This window comes from Thunnus thynnus, chromosome 14 (assembly GCF_963924715.1).
Source record: "Thunnus thynnus chromosome 14, fThuThy2.1, whole genome shotgun sequence".
Taxonomy (NCBI): Eukaryota; Metazoa; Chordata; class Actinopteri; order Scombriformes; family Scombridae; genus Thunnus; species Thunnus thynnus.
In genome coordinates, this window is record NC_089530.1 from 1,569,311 (window position 1) to 1,594,651 (window position 25,341).

Below are 25,341 nucleotides of genomic sequence, written 5' to 3' on the forward strand. Positions count from 1 at the left end.
GATTTGATCATTAGAATAAAGAAATTGCCATATAAAGCTACCTGTGCTGCGCCATTTGTGGGCAAGTTTCATGAACAAAATGTCACCAAAGAGTAAAAAGCAGAACTTTTCACTGCAGAGCTTCAAGTCAATAAACTTAGGAACTTAGGAATTATAAAATTTATATAAAATAAAATAAAAACAAAAACAGTTGTTTTATCTCAGTAAATTGGCAGCCATGTGGCACATCACACTGATACAGTTATGAGCAGAATATTAATTTTTACATTAAGTTTTAAGTCAGGGGACTTCTGGTCTGAGCAATACCATGTGTGAAGATGTGTTAGGCTGAGTGCCTCACCAAATTTGATTTATTTGAGCAAAAATACATTACAATACATTGACCTGTGTAAAGTGTTCCTAAGTAAGTGTAAATATAAAAGAAAGAATAAGTAACACTAAAAGCAGTGTTGCAACATTAGTTTAGAATGTGATAAGCCCTGCCGTGCAACAAGACACAAGAAGCTAACATAGCTGCAGCTAGCATGGAGAGCTTGGATGACAAGACGGAAGCTAGCAGTGGCCAACAAGTGATTTTCCGTGAGGTAAGGAAACTGAATGCGTAGCTACTCTTGAAAATTGACGAGAAGGCAGAAACACAAGCCACTGAGATCAGAAATAAGTGTGAACAGTTAAACGGAATGTCGCCATCTTGGAGCAGAAGAATGAGGACTTAGAGGCAAGATCTCATTCGATGCACCTTGCACATAATCAGTGTGAGGGAAAGATGAGAGGACAGGAAACATATTCCAGAATTCATTTCACAACTGCTTAAGGATTCTCTCGGACTGGATAAAGCTTCCTTGCTGGACTAGGCACACCGTACTTCCAAGGGAGAGACTGGGAGATGACCAACCAGCAAGAGCACTGGCACTGAAGGGCCACTACTTCCAGGAGCCAGAGGGCTATACAGAAAAAAGAGATTGTAACTCTGGATGGTGGCAGGATACGTATTCAACCCGACTACACCCAGAGGATCACCGATGTCTTTGAGATGTCTTTGCAAAAGTACTTGAAAAGAAGCTAATGCCACCCAGCATTATATAAGCCATAATTTCAGTCTTACATAAAAGAGTCAAGGATCATTTGAAATGTGACTCATATTGGCCTATAAGTCTGCTCTCAAACAATTATGATTGTAACTAGAGCCCTTGTATCAAGACTCAACTCTGCCATACATTCTGTAAGTCGTCCAGACCAGTCAGGGTTTATCTCTGGGCGACAGCTTTCTGGAAATCTATACATATTATTTAACATACTCTACTTGCCTAATGGACCACCCTCACTTGAGGTGCTAATCTCCCTCCATGCCCATAAAGCTTTTGACTGCACTGAATATGAATATCTAAACTTAGCACAAAAAGTAAGGACGTTTGTGTTTGGTAATAATCTACCAAACACAATTTTCCTTACTTTTTGTGCTAAGTTTATTTGCAGTTCTGAATAAGTTTGGATCGGCCCCACTTTTTACTCCTAAAGGCATGCATCAGAACTAACAAGGTTATATCAGAGTATTTTCCCCCTTACAGCGGTACTATGCAAGGCTGTCTGATGCCCCTACTCCTGTTTAATATAGCCATAGAGCCCTTAGCCATCGCAATAAGAAAAGAGATAGGCATGGGTATAAACAGGGGTGGCCACCCCCATAAACTATCATTGTACGTGGATGACCTTATTCTTTATACCTCTGAACCTGACACATCTATCCCTAAAGCCTTGGACATTATATCTAAATTTGGGAAAATATCAGGTTATAAAATTAATTTATTCAAAAGCATAATATTTCTGATAAATTATCATGCACAGTTAGATTTTGATCTGTTCCATTTAAAGTACTCAGCAACAAATTCACGTACTTGGGTTTCATTGACACATAAATATAAAGATTTGTTCAAATGCAATGTGTTGCCAACGTTAGAGAAAGCCAAACAAGACTTAAACTGATGGTCACGTTTCCTATTTCACTAACAGGGAGGATGAATTCCGTCAAGATGACTATTCTACCAAGACTGCTGTTCCTGTTTCAATCTGTCCCTGTTTATTCCGAAATTTTTTTTAAGAATTTTGATAAATGCATCTTTTCCTCTATTTGGAACAAAAACATTCCAAGGATTGGAAAATCATATCTAGAGAGATGGAAGGAAGTGGGGGGATTGGCATTAACACATTTTTGCATTACTATTGAGAATTCAACATTCACAAAGTTATCTATTGGGTACTAAATTTCTATCAGGGCATTGGACCCATATCGGCGGCGATGGAACACTTTGCTTGTAATCCAGTGCAACCCATTCTCACATCAAAATGTGTAATAGCTACGTTGGTCCACAGTGCAAAATGTAATAGTTTCACAATAACGGCTCTAAAATTGTGAGATGCCTACATTTTTTTGGCCTATTCTTTTGATTGGCCTGCATCCACGTCACGTGACTGTCAATTTTCTCTCTGCTCAAACAAACAAAATGGCTGCCATTCCTTATATTCTCAGTAGAAAATGCAATATTTTAAAACTTTAAAGTTTTTGGCATTAAAATGCATTTTGATAACATTTCTAGCAATAAATGTGCTTTTTATTTTCATAATCTTCATTCAATGAATGTATATGATGTTTAATTTGTCAGTTATTACGAGATTTAGATTAAGATTTTTGCAGGCTTTCTATCGTTGCTATGGTGGTTCCTATGGATGCTGTTATTGCTGAAACCATGTAGTTGCATGCTGTGTAGTTATCTCAGCTATTATGTTATTTGTTATTTTATGTAACTGTTTGATGATGTTCTTTCAATAAAAAACATAGATTTTAGAGTGCCCCAGGGATTAACTGAATTTGAAATCCAGAATTTGAAGCTTTGCAATTGGCACAAAAAGCACCAGATCAGTGTATAGATGTATGTATTTATTTTATTATTATATTTAATCCCTATTTCATTTTTAATCATTCCATTTACATACCTGTTTGTTGTGTACTTTATGTTATTTGGTATGTTGTCTTGACTTCATATATTTTTGAAAATTTCAATAAGAAGATTTAAAAAAAGTTTTAAGTTAAAGCATTAATAAACATTCTCAAGTTAGTCAAGTGTTTTCCTTGTGAAGAACAGCAGACTATCTGTATTTGACTCTTGTGAGAGGTTAGGATCACTCCTGAATTTTGTTCAAGAGACGAAAACTGTTGAATGTGACAAATTCTCTGAAGTGAGTTGTATTTACCTCAAAAACAAATCTATGGTTCTTGCCTGAGGCCCATTATACTAAAAATAAGTTAAATTATGGTTGATAATTTATTAATGTGTTGTCACTGGTGAATATTTGTATATATAATCGTGTAGGAAAAAATCCAGCTACATCTGAGGAAAAGTCTTCTCGAACTACATGAAAACATAGTCCAGAACCACTGAAGAGCATAAGATCAGGGGTCAAAGGCTGAACAATACTTACCTTCTTTTTATAATCATATAATTTAGTTCCACATTATCAAAGACAGGTTAGAGGGGAAGAAAAACTAAAGGAAGGAATTTAACATAGGCAAAAACTGTGCTTATGTCCTCATTTACCCCAGCTCCTGCTCACTGTCCAGTTTATTTTATCAGTGGCTCACATTGTAACTCTGACAGGCTGCTTAGATAAGACAGGAACACTGTGGAAAACAACCTCAGCCCTTTCTTACTATGTTCTGTCATTTTCATCGGTAAAATTTCCTGTCATGTTAAAGAATAGATACTGTTTAATTACAAAATCAGACAGGCATAATTTTAAAGAAAATATACTCTTGAACATATGAGTGTATGAATTAGGTCAACAAATATATTGGCAACCTGCTTATTTGATTATATGGTTCCCATTCTTGACATTTTGTGAATTTTATACCCTGTGGATTTTCAATGAAGTAGTTTAGAGTTAAATATCCACACTGTAAAACAATGCAACAGGGTAAAGAAAGCACACCCTTTCCAGAAGATTTGAGGGTGGAGTTTTCCTTTAACTACTATGGCATACTGTGATAGACAATAGAAATCAATCACTTTTTTTCTATTGGATGGGCTGGTAATGACATTACTGAGGACAGTCATACTTCCCAGAGGAAGGTGAAAAAATTCACAAAATGTCAAGAATGAGAACCTTATAATCAAATAAGCAGGTTGCCAATACCTTTGTTGACCTTATCCATGCTCCTGATGGGATATATTCTGACTATATCACTGACTGATTTTGGTCTTTTCACCCATGCCACCCTTTGGACTAAGTTCAGCTTCCCAGCAAACTACAGGCTCTAAGAATAGCAGAATGTCGCCATGTTAGAAGTTCCATTTGATGCTTTTATCTAGAGGTGTAATATGATGCTTTTAGGGGCTGCTAGCATGTCTTTGTAGTTGAAGCTTCACTCATTTTTTTTGGCCACTTGAGGAGAGCAGAACAAGCTGTACACACAACATCTGACACATAATCATCATATAAAACGTATGGTGAACATGTTAGCAAACAAGTTCCTATTTGCTCACCCAGCAGACATAGAGCAACATTAACATTTTGATGTGTTTGTGGTAACTTGATTAAAGCAAGTCCAACATTCTCAGTGCCACCCCTGGCTCTTTAGCAGATAAAGGCTGCTAAAGAGCTGTTGCTGTCTATATCATTCTGCTGTTTGGTGCTGAGCAGGTAGTGTACAGTGGGTTTATGAGAGCTTTTTACTGCTGCCTGCTGCTGCTGGAAATGAGGTTGAAGAGAGCAGAGTTTGAGGTCTCATGGGAAAAATGAACCAGGCAAATCAACCATCTACTTAGGAAATTCCAAAAAACTTGTATTAAACAACAGATATACAGTATGTATGCATATTAGTCAAGATTAAGAACAAATTTCAAATGAAAAATAAATAAATAATAAATAATAATAATAATAATACAATGTTATTGAATGAAATTCAGCAACACAACATCTGTAAGCTAAGTAACTTCTTCTGAGAATTAAAATCAATTTAAGCCAATCAATAAATCAATCTCAATCTAAAGCTGAGAAATACTCAATCACTGTATCAATCCAAATCCAAATCTTAGCAATCACCAATTGTTTGCAATCACCAATTGTTCAAATGATATCAGAAATCAAACAAACTCAATCAATGAATATCAAAAATCTAGTGGTGTCAAAGGTCAAATCAAGCTACATCAAAATCTTAATTAATGGCAAAAGAATCAATCAAAGTTGAATCAATCAATCATTAAAGGCACAAACAATGGAAAACTTAAATGACAAAATTAAGATCTTAGATCAAAAATATAAAATATAAAACAAGAATCAAAATAACGATATACAATTTTATATACAATAACAATAATGTTATAATGTTATAATAAATAATGTTTAACTTCAAAGTTATCTGAGTCTTAACTATTCTTAAAGCATAGCATCATCTTAAAAGCAAACATCAGTCAATACAATTCAATCATCAATATGAAATTATCAGATTGTGAGTCAAGCAAGAGGAAAGTTAAAGTTAAAGGCAGTCTCAAACCACTCTTGGATGGAGGAGATGATGAGGAAGTCCATGAATAACACAATGCTTGACTTTTTATACCTCTTTGTTGGACCTGTATATGTGACTATTGATTCTACAGTATGGGCAAAGCTTCCTTCTTGTGCGACTTATTGCATAGCCTGCGGATTGTTCATGTCTGTACATGGACAGGATTGATGTATACAGTAGAGTGCAAAAGTTTTAAACACTAAAAGCAAAGTGAGGATACTTAAAAAATAATGCCATGAATAGTTTTTATTTACCTTAATACAAAGTTCAGTAAACATCAGAAACCTAAATGAAATCAATATTTGCTGTGAGCAGCTTTGCCTTTAAAACAGTAGCAGTTCTCCTCGCTACACCTGTACATAGTTTATCAGGTAGTTGGCAGGTTGGTTGTTCCTGCATCTTGGAGAAGTTGCTGCAGTTTTTCTGTGGATTTAGTTGTCTCAGCTACTTCTGTCTCTTCATGTAATCCCAGACTGACTCCATGATGTTGAGATCAGGGCTCTGTGGGGGCCAGACCATCTGTTGCAGGACTCCTTGTTCTTCTTGTTGCTGAGGATAGTTCTTTATGACTCTGGCTTCATGTTTCAGGTTGTTGTCATAATGCAGAATAAATTTGGGACCGATAAGATGCCTCCCTGATGGTATTGCATTATGGATAAGAATCTAAACATCTTAAGTGCCTAAAACTTTTGCACAGTACTGTATATCTCTTAAGCTTATATAGAAGTCCAGCAGATAGAGAATATCTATGAGATAGCTCTCTGCTAGTCAGAACTTGACTTGTCTTCCTCCTGCTCTCCTAATTGCAGCAGACCTATGATCTACTCTGGGGACGAGGGACCTATTGTTACCTGACCCCCCTTTCACCCAGACCCAGAGAGGTGGGGCGGTCAGTCATATGCTCTGGATTGCAGAGCAGCTTTGTATGTGCAGACTTGGCGAGTAGGTCAAGGCAGGGTTTCAAGGCCAGAGGTGCAGTGCGCAGATAGGCCATGACAAGATCCAAAAAGCCAAAGCAATGAGGTAAAAAAAGCTAAAAAGCTCCTCAGGGGATCTTCAGAGTTTCTACAGGTTTTCTATATGAAAAATCTTTTACATTGCATTGATTTGATTCAGAGTTAATATGAAAAGGAATGATTAGTGCAGCTTTAAGCACATAAGAGAGAGAGAGAGACTACACTCCTTGGGTGGTGAATGACTGAAATGGAAGTCCTCCCCACCCATTCCCATTGCAAATTTCACATTCATAGACAGATTTGCTTAAGATTCTTTGTATTAAAATGAGTTAAATCAGGTATTCAGAGAGCATGTATCTGTTTTACATAAACTAAAGCAGCACAGGACATTTGACAGTGAGTGTTGCCAAACGTAACAGAACAGGCAGGTTCAGATCTACTGCTGTGGAAAGAGGAGAGCTCTGTGATTGTGTTTTTACCACTTGACACAACCTGATCTGTATGATGTAATGGACTTCAATCAAGAACACCTGTGAAAACAATGACTGCATGAGTATACCCTGCTATTGTGAATTATTCACTCTTGCCTCATTCAGGCGCCACCGCCAGCATTCCTCATATGACAAAGATGACTAATGTAGTGATTCCACCTGAACACTATGGCAAAAAATCTCACACTTCCACCTCATCAGGATGGAGTGAATGTTTCTCAGTCAAGAAGCAGACCAAGGTTTATTAATCTTGAAATTGAGGCCCTTTTTCACCCTCACTGTAGTCAGAGTATCTTTGCTTTATCTGGCTTTATATAACCAAACAACGGCAATTCTGGCTTAATTCTGGTCTCCAGAATTTTCTGCCACGCTGCAGTGTTGTTTCAAACTGTGTGAAACTTTGCAAGATGGTTACATAACTGGCCAAGTGACAATACCTGCAGAGACTCTTCACTTTCACATCAGAGATCAGCTGAATCATTTGGGGCTTTTGGATTTGTCTCTGGAAGAGCTTCCAACCAAACACTAATGTTTTTAACCAGCTTGGCATTAGCACACACACTGTGCTGTGTGTAGTTTGCCGTTGTGATCACCACAATCCTATTTTTGTTGGCATGAGCACTCGTATGCATATTCCATTATCTGTGTTTTGACAACATCCCCAGCAAAGAGCAGAGTGGTTCCGTGTCATTATGTGTTAACAGAGAATAGTTGTCAGCAACATGGGAAACACGAGTAGTTCTGGTTTCTCATTGCATCATTTTATCCAAGAAAAGACTGTTGTGTGATTTGTACTCAGGAGCATTAAAAGAAAAGAATTTTTGCAAAAATTTGTGAACTCTAAGGCCAGGCCTCCTTCCACTGCATTTTTAATTATAATGAGTTATAATGTCTCAGCTTTCAAAATGTCCCTGCATGACAGCATTGTTGATTTGATTTAGTTCCTTATTGCAGCCCACAATACAAAAAGTACTGAATGGAATGAACAATATACTGATCATTTTGGTATTCTAACCAATAATGGGACAAAACTGGTATTTTTCCGTATTTTTCTTATTGCCAATAAATCCCATGAAAACGCCAAAACCAGTGTGTTAGTCCATTTCTCAATACTTTCTGACTTCCCCACCCTGTAGGGCTGGGCAATATATTGGATTAATTTGATTAATTCAAATTTCTGTTTGTGCACAGTGTAAAATGTCTTAATTTGAATATCTAATTATCATATGCACAAAATGTTTATTTTTAGTCAAAAAATAACAGTTTACAGAACTGTGGTGACTCTAGATCGACGTCCAGTTTTTGGCCTACTGTACTTACCTCCTGATTAAGAGGTTTAGATAATCTAGATACATTTTTGGCCTGTTTACTGTCTGATCATCTGACTGACATCTGACTTCTTTTTAGTGATCCTATTACTCTGCTGGGTACATTGTTTGCCAGAAGATGAGTATGTGCTGGTTGGATGTATAGCTTTGAGTTTAAAGAGATGTCCATATAACCCAAGAGAGCTCAAGAATCGCCACAACAACTTCTCCTTCTGAACTGTCCTTGAAGTAAACATTGATCAGTGTGGTCTGCATACAGTCTGAACTCTTCTTCTGTTAGAGAAGAGAGTGACACATTCTTTATCCTCCTGCCTTTGTCACCTTATCATTCTGCTACCCCCCCCCCCCCTCCCCCCTCCCCCCTTGTTTGTACCCTCACCACTCCACCTGTCAAAACAAAACACCTCTAAAGTAGCTGTTAACCTTGCACCACAGGGGTCCCTTTATTAAAACTAACAGAACAGTCCCTGCGTTAGTCAATACTCGCGCTAGCAGTTTATTTTAGTTAAGACAGGTGCTTCAAAGTTCACTGTGCTGTGCTTAAAATAGTTTCTGCAAAACAAAAGGAATTCCTTAAGTGTATTAAGTGAATCTGTTGTCTTATGGTTGAAAGTTCTCAGTTTTGTTGGGATACAGTTATCCACATTGTTATCCACTTAAATTTGTATAATCTGACTACTTCTACAGGTGCAGGGAATAAACAATGACCCTAGTTGACTAAATGTCTTTTTAAATGAAAATACTTCATTATTGCATAAATGTGTTTTTGTCAGGATTTGAACATAACATCCAAATTCCTGTTTTACAGAATACTTCCAATTTTACTTTACTTAAGATTATTTTGGGGTGTTTTGCCTTTAATTGATACACAGTAAACAGTTGAGACAGACAGGAAATATGAGAAGAGACATAGGGGAATGATATGCAATAATAAAATAAAATGTTCATAATTATTATTTAATCAGTGTGTTTATGTGAATTTACTGCATGTAACTGGTTAGTTAGATTTCAGTCTGTTTTCTTAAACATGATGCATACGAGAAAACCAGTTTCCATATCAACCCAGTTAGGAGATTAGAGAAACCTGATTTCCCCAGCTACAACACCAATTTGTTGTAGTCAGAGTTTGTGCATCTATTCTTGTTAGGACATTGCATTGACTTTCATTCATTGTGGACAGCCAAACCCAAACCCTAACCCTAACCTCAACATAACCTCAATTCACACCTTACCCCTAACCTTAACCAGGACCTCAGAAATGACATTTGGCCTCATTAGGACTGGGCTTTGGTCCCCATGAGGACTACTGGTCCCGACAAGGTTGGAAAAGGTCCCAATGAGGTAACAAAAATGCACACACACACACACACACACACACACACACACACACACACACACACACACACACACACACACACACACACAATGGTTAACACAGTATCCCATTGTGCCCACACTGTTGTTTAAATGGGTTTTATGGATTCATATTGCAATTATTATTATTTTGTACTGTGCAATTTCTAATAAAAAGCACAATTGCTTCTCTTTAATTTGAATTTTGAAATGTCTAAAATAGTTTGAAACAGAAGTGCAGCAGAGACAGAGAGACATCACTGAGCTTCATAGAGAGAGAGCAGAGAGCAGTATGCGGGTGTGTCTGAATTCCATTACCTTGCTTTGTTTTTCCAGTTAGTGAAGGAAAAACAAGGGAAAGAAAAAAAGCTGGGCAGGGTGATATCCAATAAAGGGTCAATATTTGGAGGGAATATGATATTTAAATAACACCCAGCAAACACTGACATGTTATTTGACCGTTGTTTGAACGTCCCTTCAAGGCGTACTGTAATGGTTCAAAAATAGTTCCAAAATGAAAGCTGTGCTGATGTTACCTGGCTGTCAGTTGGATGTTCTCCCTGGACTTATGTATACAGTTTATGTATACAGTGAACATTATGCAGTTTTATGCATACTATATGTCTAGATTAACAACATCATATGGTCTACTTTCTAAAATGGTCCAACTGACGTCCTGGTCTGACCTGGATGTCTGTTATACCTTTTAATAACATGTCATTTTCAAGATAATCCTGATAATAAGTTATATATAACCACAAACATAGCATAACATCACTATGCAACCAATGTTTTCTGAGTAGAAATACAATACAGTCCACTGCTGGAAGCTATGACAGTATATAAGTTGTTTTAGTGATTCAACAAACATTTTATTTCATATACTGTAAAGATTTCTAAAATCAAGAGTCACATTAATGAAAATGCCTTTGTTGTGAAATCTTTATCACATCATCTGATCCATACTTTGGTATTTCCTGTCTTATGAGAGTTAATAATAAAAGACAGCACTGATCACTTCCCTGCAGCTCTCTCTCTCAGGTCAGTGGTTCCTGCACAGACACTCTGGGTGTGGATAGAAAGAAAATCTCTGCTAAATCCTCAGGTGATACCGTATTTCTGCGAGGCATTTAGTAGAAGTAAAACCCACCTGATCTCAGCTTTCCCACCTTTTAAAATCCTAGACTAGAATTGATCTTTTGGTGGATATAATTCTGCAGGACCTCAGTTCAAATTATACACATACTGTATAGCACATAACTTTACTGACAACTGATGTTATTTGTTTTAGTGTCAAAGAGCAAAATGACATGTTGTCCACACACAGCAGGTGTTATCACCTGCCCCATGCCACAGGAATTTCATACTTACTGTTTCTAGAAAAAATAACATTGTTTTAATAAATAAAAATAGGTGTGGACCCTAATCTTGACCAAAATAGTTTAAATGTTTAAATTTGTGTAATTTATGTGCTATGCCGACAAAATAAAAATTTGTAGTCAGGTTACAGTTGCACTGTGTATCGACTCCTCTATAATGCTGTACACAGAGTTAAATTAAGTTTCAAGTCATGCGAGTTTGTTACATCAGTTGAGCTTGTTAAACATGTGCCTGTTCTATTGACATAGACAGTGCACTGTAAGTGGAGTTAATTGCCAGAAAAAAGTGGCAACATGCTCCACAACAATCAGGAATTAAGAATATCATGTATCCAATAAAACACATGATATGACCATACTGATTGAGCATCAGCTGGAGAATATTAATTCCTGAGTTTTTAACACACATATGCAATAAGCCATTAGAGTCCCAATATCTCTGTTTTGGGTGCTTTTCTTAGAAGACAGGCAAAATGCTGCACTCCCTGTCTGGAGATTAGTTCAGGTGAAGTCAGTTGAAGTGGTTTGCCTCTTCGTTCAAGCACTGGATGGAAATGGTATTGTCGATACCACCATGAGGAAAACTGAGATATAGCACAAAACCAGAAAAAAAAATCACCTTTTGTGAATTTGCTCATAATCTTAGTTGAACATATACAAGGGATGATTATTGATTATTCTGACAATTGTTTTCTCATTTAATCAATTAATTATTTCTCATCTATAATAGTGCCAATCCTAATTTGCCGGAGTTCTTTGTTTGATCTGACCAACAGACTCAAATATATCTAGTTTACTATCACATCAAACATAGAAAAGCAGCAAATCTTTAGAATTGAGAAGCTGGAACTACATCACGTTTGGCATTTTTGCTTGCTGATTAATTTTCTGACAATCGACTTATCATTTGGTCGGCTAATTGTTTCAGCTCTACTGTTACAGTCAACTTGATAGTGAATGCCAGCTGGTGTTACCACACAATGGCTTACAAATGATATTTCTGAAAAATAACAATTACAGGCCTATAAAATAATTTATACTGTCATCTACTGTGCTGTAAAACATGGTGTGGTTGTTTTGACTGTCTCAATGATTAAACAGTAGCATTAAAACTGTGAATTAAGTTGCTTGTATAGTTTCACTGTGTAATTCTAACCATGTGTTCATAAGTGTCTTTCACTGTCTTAAAGCTGTGATCAGTGTGGACTGATAGAAACTGGCACATTATGTTGATTCTTACTATAAAATGTCAGTGGCTGACATTCATTCATTTCCTGCTATATTACTGATTTCTCTCTTATCTGACCATCGGCCGCCTCCGTCTTTAACCATCTTGCCTTTCCCTCCAGCTCTTGTCGCTCCCTGTTCACCTGCAGGCTGAGTGTAAATCTCAGTCCACCTCCTCCACCTCTCTGTCTGGCTGGCTGCCACTCCTCCTCCTCCTCCTCTTTCTCTCATGACTCTGAATGCTCTGGTGGAGCCCAGCCCCCTTTACTCTCCTCAGCTGGAGGAATTGGATACATTCACACATGCTCTCACACACAATCGCTCAGGCAGCCAGCAGGCGAGGAAACACAGGCATCATGACCCTGCCTGAGGACACACTCCATGCTGAATCTTCCAACAAATGACGCCTTTTCCACAACTGAACTTCAAGGCAGAATAAACCTCTTTGACAACATGATGAGGAATCTCTAAGGGAGTTTTTCTTCCTTTTTAAAAAACTACCAACAAGGGTGACAAGTTGAAGTTTCCTACACCTCAGGGATTGTTACAGCAACATGAGTGTCAAGAGGAAAAAGGCTGGGCTGGTCATCAGCTGGCAGAAGTCATTCTCTATCCTGGCTCCTTGGAGGAAAGGTACAGTGACCTTTTATCTTTTTCCGTGGCTGTACCAGTGGCTTAACCTTCCCTACCAGCTTGCAATTTCTGTGTCTGCTGTGAGATGAGACATCACAGTAATTTCAGTCACAGGGTGTTTTTTATTTTACATCGCTGATCTCTCATCAGCAGACAAATGCTCTCATCACAAAGCGATGCTGCGAAGCGGGCATTTGTCTCAGCGAGCAGAGGGATGATTAGCACTCTGTGCTGTGCTTTGTATTGTAGGAGGCTGACATTTTGATTGAGCAGAAGAAGTCTTAAAACAGTGGGTGTACAGGGGCATTTTGATGGGAAGCAAATCTGTTGTTGAGCTTAGCAGCTCCATCATATGACTCAAGACTCAGCTTAATAAGAGTTTAATTGGATTCCCAGACAGTAGATTAACTTCTCTCTCTGAAGGGCAATAAAGTGAACCCTGTAAACAGTTATAGTGGTTGCAAACCAACTTTTTAGACCTGATTCTTCATCTTCTCTTGCTGTTAACCGTAAAACTTTTCATTTTGTTTAAAGATGTGGTTTGAATGGAAACTGAGAGCTGTAAAAATTGTCTGTGCAGACATGAAAATCACATGTATATACCACCTACAACATGTGTTGACTGTAACAGAGAACAGGATAGATAGCAGCTTTCAAAGAAGGACAATTCATACAACAATGCAGTTCAAGGGTCTTTACATACTGCTGGGTAATTGAGAACTAGCCTTTATGTCTGCTTGACAAAACAGCCAGGAAAGTGCTTACGGTTGCTCCATTAAAGCAGCCGTGTGCGTATGACTTTGATATGATATAATAAGGCTCAAGTAAAACACAGATGTGGACTTAATTACAGTAACAGCTGATAATTTATAATGACACAACTGTAAAACGTAAACTCTGGTAGCATGATTCATCATCATATGAACTCATAATTAGAATTTAAAGCTGATTTGATTTTATGGTGACTTTGAAACAGCAGAGCAAGCTAACAACACATCTGACATATAAAGTTGTTATGGCTAACATGTTAGCAAACGGTTGTATTAGTTTTACAGTTGTGTTTTTTTCCACCTGATGAATGTAAATCTCTCCTTTTAGCAAACCTTTAGGTTTGGAAAACCAAAACATTTAGCTAAAAGAAGCTAAAAAGCTTCGTAAAATGGCAGAGTTGATGATCATTCTGTAAGTAAATATATGATAACTTAAGATCTGCGGTATTAATTTTTTTTACCACTTTGGGGCAGCAAAAGAAGTTAGAAACACTGAAAAAACACATTTACTGTCATGTTTTGATTTGTGTACAATATTCCCTCTCCTTTTAACTCTGGTTTGGTCTCGACCAACCCTGAGAAAATCATATGTCTCTTAGCTGCTAAATGCTCCACTATGTTCACCAGCTAGCCTCTAACTGTGTCTGTCTGCTGTTTGGTGGTAAGTAGGTAGTGTATAGTGGGTTTATTAGATTTATATCAATAGAGCTGCAAAGTTCATATTAATTCTAATAGATCCATTGTTAATATAAAAACATTGATTAGTGGCGTTTTAATTATTACATTATCTGTCTGAAGAGTCTACTTTGAGAGTTCTACATCTCATCGCTCTTTCCTTTCTAATCCTGGCGTCAGGTTGCTGCGCATTCCTCATATAAGCCTTGGTCAGATATCTCTGTCAGCTTATTTACAGTACAAGCCTCCACACCTGCCGAGGTGCAAATCCTCCAGCCGCTCTGTTGTGGGAGGGATGATAAATCTGCTCATTGTTGCGGCTGTGAGGGAGCCCCTACGCTCTGTTGACAGCAGTCACATTGTTTGCCATGTTACTCAGAGTAGGAAGAAGAGGGCCATTGTAAAGATAACACTTACATTGTGTACAGTGCAGCAGGGAGCAGCTCTTAATTGGCGTGTTCTTATGTGTCTTTGTTATCGTTTCATCACTGTTTAGGTTGAGGAGAGAGGGGGATATTGTCTGCCTTTCTCCAAACTGTAACACAACATCACTGGCTGAAATATGATGTTCTTTGTTTCAGGAGACTGTAGAAAACCGTGGAAAACAAGCAGAATCCCTCCCTCAAAGTGGCATGTTTAAATTCTCTGCTCATCATTAGGTTACTAAAACCCTGAAATATGCAAGACTGAGACAAATTCAGTGGAATTCTGTAAGAGACAGGATTATAATTTAGAGTATGGTTGTTAGACATTATTCAGACATCAGGAATTTGAGTTTCACACATGTAGAGGAGAAGGTTTCGCTCACTGTTTCATGTGGAGGGTTCGAAGATTTTCTCAAAGGATGCTGACACTGATTTTTAATGCTTTTACTACATCATTTTTTGTGGGTATTTCAATGTCTAACTTTACCATTACAACTAAAAAAGGTAGCATTGTGAGGGTGTGAAAATACCTGTGTTGGTTAATTTTGGTGCCAATCATAGTTGAAGGTTATACTGTACTACTACTACTATGTGGTTTTGCATTTAGTTTCCTTTGGGTCCAGATGTTCCTCACCAAGAAAACTACAGCACTGGTCACCCGTCAAGCAACCTTTTGTGGTCATGTAAATAATGACTGTTGTCTGTCAGAAGCATAAGTAGTGAGACGTAGAGTCTTCATGGGTCCACTCATTTCTAAGGAACCCAGACCCAGGTCCAAATTTTACTCAGTGTAATCAGGTCCAGTAGGGTCTGGTTTTACTGCCATGAATCTTGGGTCTGTATGTCAACATGTCCAGTACCTGAGTGGATCCAAATGGACTCAAGTATACGTGGTATCAGTTCTGATAGTGTGGTACATCACAATCACTGGAGAAAAAGAAACTGAGGTGTTCTTTATTGACAGGAGGGACAAGTTAAAGGAAAAGGAATACAAGGAGGTAAAACCAACTGGCACATCAGCTGTTTGCTCCTGTTTTATGCAAATAGTTGATAAAGATGAGAAAAAGGTTCTGACAAGCAAACTGAACCTGAACTTAGTTTAGGAAACTCAGTAGACCTAGTCTACATGATTTATGCTGTTAAATAAATGAAACAAATTCTTGCTGTTGGACTTTTGGAATTTGATTCACAGATATTAAATAGGTTAGAACATTGTTGTTATGTCTGTTTATCACCACATTTTGGATTGGGTCTAATTATCCTCAGGTTTATTCGGGTCAGGTTTGACTGTGCTCAGGTCACCCTCTGATCGGGTACAATTAATTTATACACTTAGGATTCTGGTAGGTTGTCCTTGGGCTTGTTTTGGATCATGAAGATCTCTAGAGGGGTGTCATTATTGAGCTGAAAGAACCCCTGTTGGCTGGATTGTCTGACTTTGACCATAGAGACCACAGTTCACAGTCTGCCTCCAAATGTCAACAACAGATTCTTTTAACCATGACCATGATCTTAAAGTCATTTTAGTTATCTGAACTGAGAGTTTTGTGTTGTAAATATTGTAAACAATTTGATGTGTAGCCTACATATTGATTGAATTGATTGGCTCAACCTGAGATCTACACCAGAGTCGAATCAGGTGAAATCTATATATGGACCTTCTTGGTCACACATTGCGTATTACTTGATGAAGACTTAATGACAAAATGTTGTAATTCTACTTAATACATCAACTTTTTGGGAGCATCTATTCAGTGTGCAGGCACTCTTTTCTCGTGAGATCGTCTAAACCTAAACACTACAACAACTACATGGATTTAGTTTAAATTTTAGATAGCAAATGTGGACAAAGCTAATGTGATTATATGCTGTATTAAGTTTTGTGTTCTTCAGTATACAGAAGTTATGAGGTTCTTGTTTCTTTTCATTTGAGTATTTTCCATTTTTGGCTACTTTCTCTCCACTAGATTTCAGAGGGAATATCATACCTGTCACTTTGCAGAAAGACATTTAATACAAAACCCTTGTGTACAGCCATTGTTTACTGTTGCTATTTGGTGCTGTGTGATTCAAAATGACTGAATGAACTTAAAGCGTAAAAGCTCTGGAATTTCAGTAAATGTCTCCAAACATGCTTGACTTGAATGCATCCTAAAAGTATTTTGGGTATATGCAGACCTTGCTGACTGTCCTGAAAATAATTGGATGCTTGAACTCCTATGTCCTGTATTTTGGAGGGATGAGAAATCAAACTCTAAACTGTCAGAGGAAATTAGCCAAAGGAGTTTTGACTTGAGTTACGGTGCTCCTGCACATTCTTGCCTTATCCTAATGGTTTCTGATAGGACAGAGCAGAGTTGTGGGCCCCGTTAACTTTGATAAAGAGAGGGAGTCTGGGTATCATCCTTGCGGGTGATGACGCCATGGGCGAGAAAGCGGTGGAAAACAGGGAAGGGATCCTAGCTCGGCCACGTGTTGATAGATGGGTCCAGAGGTGGACTGCCTCTCCTGGGTTTAGAGGACAGTGATAGTTGGGGGATGGGAGGAAAGTGTGCAGTGGTACGTCCTGCTCATCACACATCTGCTTTATGTCAGCTGTACTGGCACCAGAGCTGATTATTAACAGTTGTGTCATATGACTAAAATTACATTTATAAATCAGACTCCATAAAACAAGATGTTCAGACTTTCTACTGCTGCCCCAGCAGTACCAGTGGTAAGTCTTGACCACTGACCACCCAGTGCTAACAGGGAGCTGACATACCCATAACCCACCTGGGCTGTAAAAATAGCCGGCTTGTCACAGCCTGTTTTTGACCTCTCCACTCAGGATCTGAGAGGCCAACTGAGCCAATTGTTCAGCCCGAGGGCTTACACATGCCTAAATGTGGTGCCTCAGACAAACTACCAAAATCTCAGAAAACCTCCTAAAACCTGTCTTCTGCATTAAGCAGCAGCCGGACAGCATACACCTGCTGCAGAGTGAAGACTGTGAATCTGTAAATGGTGTAAACGGATGAGGAAAACACTGCCTTTTTCCAGTTTCATGAGTCACTATGAGCAGCTAGAAAACAATTTCAGGAGAATGTTGTGGCTCGGAAAAGAAGAGTTTCAGTTAAAGAACACATGATAATATTTGCAAATAACTCAGATCATGAGCTGAATATCAACATTTCTATGTCTTCGATTTGTGAATTTAAGCTCCCTTTGCATGCAGTTATTGTTTATGTTCCATATATAAATCATGTTTGTCTTGGAAAACATGACACAAATGGCAGGCTTGGAATGTGGCGCCTGAATGATAGTAGAAAAACCCCTGCAGGAGTTTCTGTAGGTAATTTGAGCACAACACGCACACGTATGGTCACATGCGGTGACTCTTTTTTTCCACTTCAACAAGCTGCTGGAAATATTCCACTATAATCTTGGAACATGTCGACTATATCATGTCACTCAGTTCTAACAGATTTTTGTGGCATATTTAAGCTGTTACTATTCCTTTCCAACTTGTTCTGAAGGTCCTTTGGATTCACAACTTCCTACTGAATTTAAGCCACTCTCACTTTGCTTTAAACATCTTGATATTAGCCCAAATTAGCTCAAAACACGGTTCCTTCCAGCATGAAAGCACTACATAGTACAGCGAAGCACAGCTGTGAAAGTCGTGTAGAATTGTTGCAAATTGATTAATCAATCTTAGCTCACACCATAAAACAGTATGACTGGAATGAATTTGTATTATATTTCATCTTAAATATTTTTTTTCAATATTAAATATAGAAAGAAAATATTATATTTTATTTCAATATTGCTATAGTAGTAGATAGTTACTGATAGGTAGGTGGTTTGATGGTAGAAGCCAAACCACATAATTACTGGTAACAACTTGGTTTGGTGTGAACATAAACTGTGAAACTTGAAAAAAAGAAAAAAAAAAGATGGCATGACGCCCCTGCACATATTCTAACATTTAGTCTAAAAGCAGCTGCCTACATGCTTTACACCTGTGCTGTATTTATACATGACTCACTGTCTGAAGGAGTCAGCTGTTTGAATAAAAGAACTAGTACCAGTGAATGTATTTGCTCATGTGTTTATTGACTCCAACACCCACTGGGCTCTGTTAACCCCTGGATGCAGGCTTCCAGCCTTCCAGGCAGCTTAGAGCTTTGTTCTTGTGGTGTCCAAGCCCAAGGTATCAGAGAGGGCAACAGGGCAATCCACAGACTCTACCTTAACACCTTTAGTCTTGAGGACTCTGACTCTATAAGGCACTTACTTGAATGACAATACTAGCAATGCCTGGAATGTGAAATGAATATGATGGGAAATGGCTGAAGGACATTTTTAGACAGAAAAGAGGCTTAGGATGAGTCTGGGGCAGGAGGATGGCCTGTCTGTAATTATATGTTGTGGGGTTTAGTCAAGCACAGAGACTGGAAATAGGCTGAGTCAGCCAGTGTAGACAATTACAGGATAGAATATCTGTTTGTGTTGTTTGGGAGGGATGAGGACAGCTGGATCAGGGCGACACCTGTCCAGCTGACGGTGATTGCGTGGAGAGGATTGTATGGGAGGATGGGGATTGTATCACAATAGCAAGAAGTCAGATTACACGGCTGAGTTGGCCAGATGACTTCAGCGTGTAATTAAAGTCAACCTGCTCTCCTTCTTATTGTCTGCTGGTAATTCACAGGAACAGGCATGCACTGAAAAGCTATGTGGGAGAATAAATAAGCCAGATAGCAAGTAGAGTAAAAACCAGCGCCTGATGTTTGGTCTCCAGAGAAGCAATGTGTTGTTATTCTGCTTCATAAATTTCACAGCTTTCACATTCTCATCTGGTGTTTTTTCAATTTCCACATTCCTGGTCTTTGGAAACAAATTCTTGGGCTGTTCTGTCACTGAAGATAGATCGGCTTCCACTTAATGCTGTTAATTGAGTAAAGATGACTTGGACACCAAAGAGGACTTCAACAGAGCTGCAGCATGCAAGCCAGTATCCTAAGGAATTATGTTCATAATGGATGGTTCACATCTCAGGATTTATGTCCAGTGCCAACATGGGAAGTATTGTGCTTTTTATGTAGAGAGGCAGAATGTAGGGGTGGTGGATGGACATGTGATCCAAATTAGCAGTGTGGCTCTGTGGATTGCTGTGACAGTCAGTTGGTTGATCGGTCCACTATTTAAGTCCGGACTGAAATATAATTATCGTATGTATTGCCATGAAGTTTGGTACAGACAGAAGATGCATCCTATTGACTTTAGTGACCCCCTTACATTTCCTCTAGTGCCACCAGCAGATCAAAATTTTCACTTAACTGGTGAAATGTGTAAACATCGATGGATTGGTACAAAATTTTGTACAGACATTCATGGTTCCCAGGCTGTTTCTTAATGAACCTGACTGTTTATCTATGAACTTGGTATTTTTGGTTTTGAGTGGTAACTAAAATGACTTTGGTCATGCTCTGACTTTTCGACACCATTATTAGGTCAGAATTCTAAAATGTTCCAATAATTTGACTAAATACCTGCAAAATTAAGAAAAAAAAATTAAAACTAAGATAGAGAGCATGGTATGTACAATACATGTATAGCTGCTAAAACAGTAGCATGTTAGCGTGATGATGTTAGCATTTAAATCAAAGTCGAGCCTCACAGAGCCACTAGCATGACTCTTAGTCTTGTTTAGTTTTGATCTTTTTCTAATCTCACCATACTGCAGGAAGAAAGAATTTTGGTGTAGAGCATTGCAAAATGTTGGCGCTGAATGTAACCTGGGGTTTTACAGAATTGTCCAATAGCAATATTCTTGCTGGTGATTAAGTTGGCATATAACTGGTGTCTTGAGTGCAGTTTGTTTGACTATAAATGACAGAGGTTCACTTGTGCAGGATGTGTCAGCTGTAGTGATAGCTTTATTGCCTCTTACTCACTCTTGACATGTGCCGTGTAATTGACAGATTGAACACAGAATGATTGATGAAGTAGATCAACTGAACATTGCAAATTCAATGAATATTCTCACTAGCTTATAATAGCTGGTACAAAGAAGAGGGGAACTGGTTGCTAACACACACTTCCTGGTAAAAGATTTAAGTCCTGAATAAAGTTATTGTAGATAAAAGTAGGCTTGATGGAAACAAAAACATGCTATCTGCTTCATATCTGGCTGAGATCTGAGATAGCCACTGACCCACATTTTGTTACTGGTATTTTGCTCCAAAACATACCTCACTTATGTTCATACTCATGGAAAGGTGCATTACAATGTACTGCAATATTGAGATTCCAGGCTGCCTGGTGAGTTACTGTTTGATCTCTTTAGTGAGGGAGTCCAGTCCACAAGCTTTTAATTGGAACTCCAGGTGGATTTAAGAAGCAGAATGCTGTCTATTCTTTAACAATGACCCAATAAAAAGCATCAAAACGTCATATTGGCTAGAAACTGGGTCAGTGTGGGGCAGTTTCACAGTCAGATACTGTTTGGGTTAACAGCTGTGCAGATTGACACCTGAATGCAACATCCATAAATATTTTGGTAATTTTACAATCTTCCTGCTTGTTAGTACATGTTCAACTCACTCTAACAGTGGTAAGAAAGACAGGAAGCAGTTTGTAGTTTATGTCTAATAAGGAGTTTCATGGGCTCTTGTGCTCATTTGTCACAGTCACAAAATCCATTGATGTCAGGTTTTTCTGCTATGTTCCATGGTGGAAGCATTGCTCAGGGGGCCTCCGACCATGGGGCCCCTTATCCCTGACTGACTTGTGGGTGAGGCCCCTTGTAATCGTAAGAAATGTAGGCCATCAAAAAAACAAATACAAACAAAAACTTTTTAAAAAATATTGCTTGAACCTCAAATGGCGAGACAGTGTGAAATAAGACAAGGGTGTTACTACATCTTATCTGCAGAGAACAAGCTCAATTCACACAACCCTGGCTCCTAGAAATAACGCTCACATTAGGGGTGTAATGGTACACAAAATTCACAGTTTGGTATGTACATTGGTTTGGGGTCACAGGTTGGCACATTTTCAGTACAGCAGAAAAAAAGAAAGGCAGAAAATAATATTTTGGTCCTTTATTTTGAAACCAGGGCAACCAGGGTAGCCATGCTACAGCTAAGTGGTGCACTGCCAAAACGTTCTGGGTGGAACTTGTGCTCTAGAATTATTTTGACAGAAAGTAAGTATTTTAAAAGTAATTTTGAGTCATGGAGTATACCAAACTGAACATTCTGTGCTGAACATTTCGGACGAATATGCATATCGTTACACCCCTAGTTCATATACAACTAAATTGTTTTCACAATTACATTGCATTGGCAAACATAATCGCTTCCTGGATGATGTTCAGAGGCATTGTTTTTTTTATTGAATTAGGTGCATTTATATATCACATGGAAGTCTGAGGGAAAGGGTCAGGGTGGATGCTGGAGAGACTCAGGATAATTGAACAACAATGTATCAACATTGTTCGGTATCCTACTTTTGACCTGGGAAAATTAATTGCAAGGCTTGTTCCAGCCAGTGCTTTCTATAATTGTGTCATACAGTAGCAGCAAGGGGAGGAGAGGGCCTCAAAGACACTGTGCCCAGGGGCTTCCACAGCTTCATCTCTGTAAAAGAAACAGCTTAAGCTTAGATAACCACAGACACACTTTAAACACAGCAAAAAATAAAGCCCAGCTTCTGACTTTGTGGTGCAGTATTTAAGTTTTATCTTCAGTAGAGATTTTTTATATCACTACACTGCTCCTTGACATCATCCATGTTTATTTGTTGACCTCAAGTCCTTGAGCACAATTACATGTAGTGTAGATTACTTCTAAAACTTCCAAACCAAACATATAGTAAAGCTGTTCATTAACTCTCTGTGCCTGCCTACATGGTAGTTACTGTACTATGGGTTATCACTGCTGCTCTGTAGCCCTCTTAATTCTTTTATCTCCAGGATAAGTGTGAAACACAGCAGCTCTCCTGACTCTGGCACTCATTACACAACTGACTGGACACTGTCTTGATACAGGCAATTATGAGATTATCAGGAGCTGCTGCTGGAGACACTGGACACGGGTGTTAAGCCTTTCTATCTCCGGGTTCACAGTTCTGTCAAGAATACAGTCTGTACTCTGATAGTATAGAAAACTCCCGAGATACACCATCTTTACTTCATTTTACTCAGTACACTGGTGATGTAGTTGATATTTGTTTTGCACTTTTAGATTGCCCATGGATACTAAAGCTATTCAAAATTCATATCAAAGACTGAATGTGTCTGAATTACACCTGACCAAATTACAAAGACATAATTCAACATACAAATTGGAATGATAAACAACAATAACATCTTTTTCAATACATGAATGAGTGTTCATCTGAACTTGGAAAGTCAGTTATGTTAACTCAGTTCCCTTGTTACCTGCAGTATACAGATGTATTTTTAGAGCCTAGTTGCCCAATATATTAGTCAGGAAGTTGGTTAAATGTCACCAAACAGGAGTAACCCTAGCTGTCTTGCTAACTACAAGTTAGCAAGCTAGCAAACCATGCTGCATTTCTTTTGTGAAACATTTTATACTCCAACAGGGCAAGCAATGCTGCTTGTTAGTACATGTTCAACTCACTCTAACAGTGGTAAGAAAGACAGGAAGCAGTTTGTAGTTTATGTCTAATAAGGAGTTTCATGGGCTCTTGTGCTCATTTGTCACAGTCACAAAATCCATTGATGTCAGGTTTTTCTGCTACGTTCCATGGTGGAAGCATTGCTCAGGGGGCCTCCGACCATGGGGCCCCTTATCCCTTGTTACCTGCAGTATACAGATGTATTTTTAGAGCCTAGTTGCCCAATATATTAGTTAGGAAGTTGGTTAAATGTCACCAAACAGGAGTAACCCTAGCTGTCTTGCTAACTACAAGTTAGCAAGCTAGCAAACCATGCTGCATTTCTTTTGTGAAACACTTTATACTCCAGCAGGGCAAGCAATGGTGGGACACCATTTTGAACTCATTGTTTCTCTCTCTGTCTGTTCCCTCAAATGTCAGCACTGTCAAACATGGTTTGCAGTTCGTCACAGCACTAATTGGTCTGTCAAGCCTCTACTCTCTGCTCCAAGTAGATTTACTTTGTGTCTGCAAGAAAATTCACTGATTAAAGTAATTCCACTGAAATAAATGGATTTCATTCTGAAATGTTGCTGTTACAAATGCTGGTGTGACTTGGTCCTTTGGCCAGAGTATGCTCGAAACAAATTGTAACATAGCTGAAACACTTTCAGACAGTCTCTCCTCAAAGACAGTCACGGTGTTCACTCAGTTGTTCACATGGAAACTGACAATAGAAGTGTGCAGAATGAAATATGTGTATAAATAAGTGTCAAAGCAGAAAGGTTCTGGAGAAAATAGCAGTGAGAAGGTTTTCCTAAATGGATAATGCCTCTATGAGCTGGAAGCATTTTGCATTGCACGACTATTGTTTGCATTGCCGGTGACTCTAAATCCTTTTACATCACACTCTGGCTTTCAGTGGCTTCAGAGGTATTGCTCAAGAAACAGTCAACAATGATTTAGGCTACCAAAAGCTTAAACACATAATGGGCTTTTTAATTCTCTCCATACAGTGAGGTCATTGGGAAAAACAATAAGCCTCAGTGGTGACCTGCTGAAGCCACAATGGAAATAGTTGCATGCATTCTACTATTTTTCCCAGCATTCACCAAAAACAGGAAATGAGTTTTCTAGCCTACACAGAACAGAATTTATTTTAGGAGTCAACAGCTCGAGTTGAGCCTTTCTTAAAACTTTTTTTCATGTAGCATAAGCAGCTCGAGGCAGACTCCAACAACAAGAGCTAACCACAACCAATGTCTGTATAAGAAAATAAATTGGTGGAATCTAGTAAAATAAATGTTAGGCTTGACTGTACTGTTGTGAAGTTACACTGAAACTTCATGGTAAGCAGAGGAAAATATACAGAGAGCATCATCATATTCACTGCCTTGATGAAGCCACAATGTGATTCAGTTAGCCAGTTAACAGAGTAAACAGTGGAAATTTAATTTCCTTCAAAAGGGTCAGGTTAAATTCTTTTGAAAATCTAAGAATAATTTCTGCTTAACTGGCATTTTTGATGTCCAATATGCTGATTCAGTTGCAATATTCAGTTCTACAATTGTGTGCATCTTTGCACAACAACATGTACAGTATGTATGGAAAAAAAGTTTGCCATAATCCAGCAATTGAATATAATATCTAACTTTCTGATAGCAAATGACCACAAGTAATAATCGACATATAGATCAATAAATTATGAGTACTCACAGTGAAATAATGATGGTTTGGCTTTTCAGTAATTGCTGTGAATATTCCAACAAGTCTTTCAAATTTAACGACATAATACAATTCATATCATTAACAAAAAACAACAACAATAACAACAGCAACAATAGGAAAAAAAAACCAAACCAAAACTACCACACAACCTATTGTCCCTATCAGGAGGACATCATCGAATGCCTTCCAAAAGTATTACAAAT

At 38.3% G+C, this 25,341-nt stretch overlaps 1 protein-coding gene across 1 annotated transcript in view; it reads left to right on the forward strand.

The window, feature by feature from the left end:
- The first annotated feature begins 12,582 nt into the window (after positions 1-12,582).
- si:ch211-250c4.3 (uncharacterized protein LOC100535981 homolog) overlaps positions 12,583-25,341 on the forward strand; it is a 43,930-nt gene continuing 31,171 nt past the window's right edge. The window contains exon 1 of the mRNA XM_067609279.1: positions 12,583-12,927. Within this exon, the coding sequence (XP_067465380.1) occupies positions 12,849-12,927 (79 nt within the window). The 5' untranslated portion in view covers positions 12,583-12,848. The remainder of the gene's footprint in view (positions 12,928-25,341) is intronic.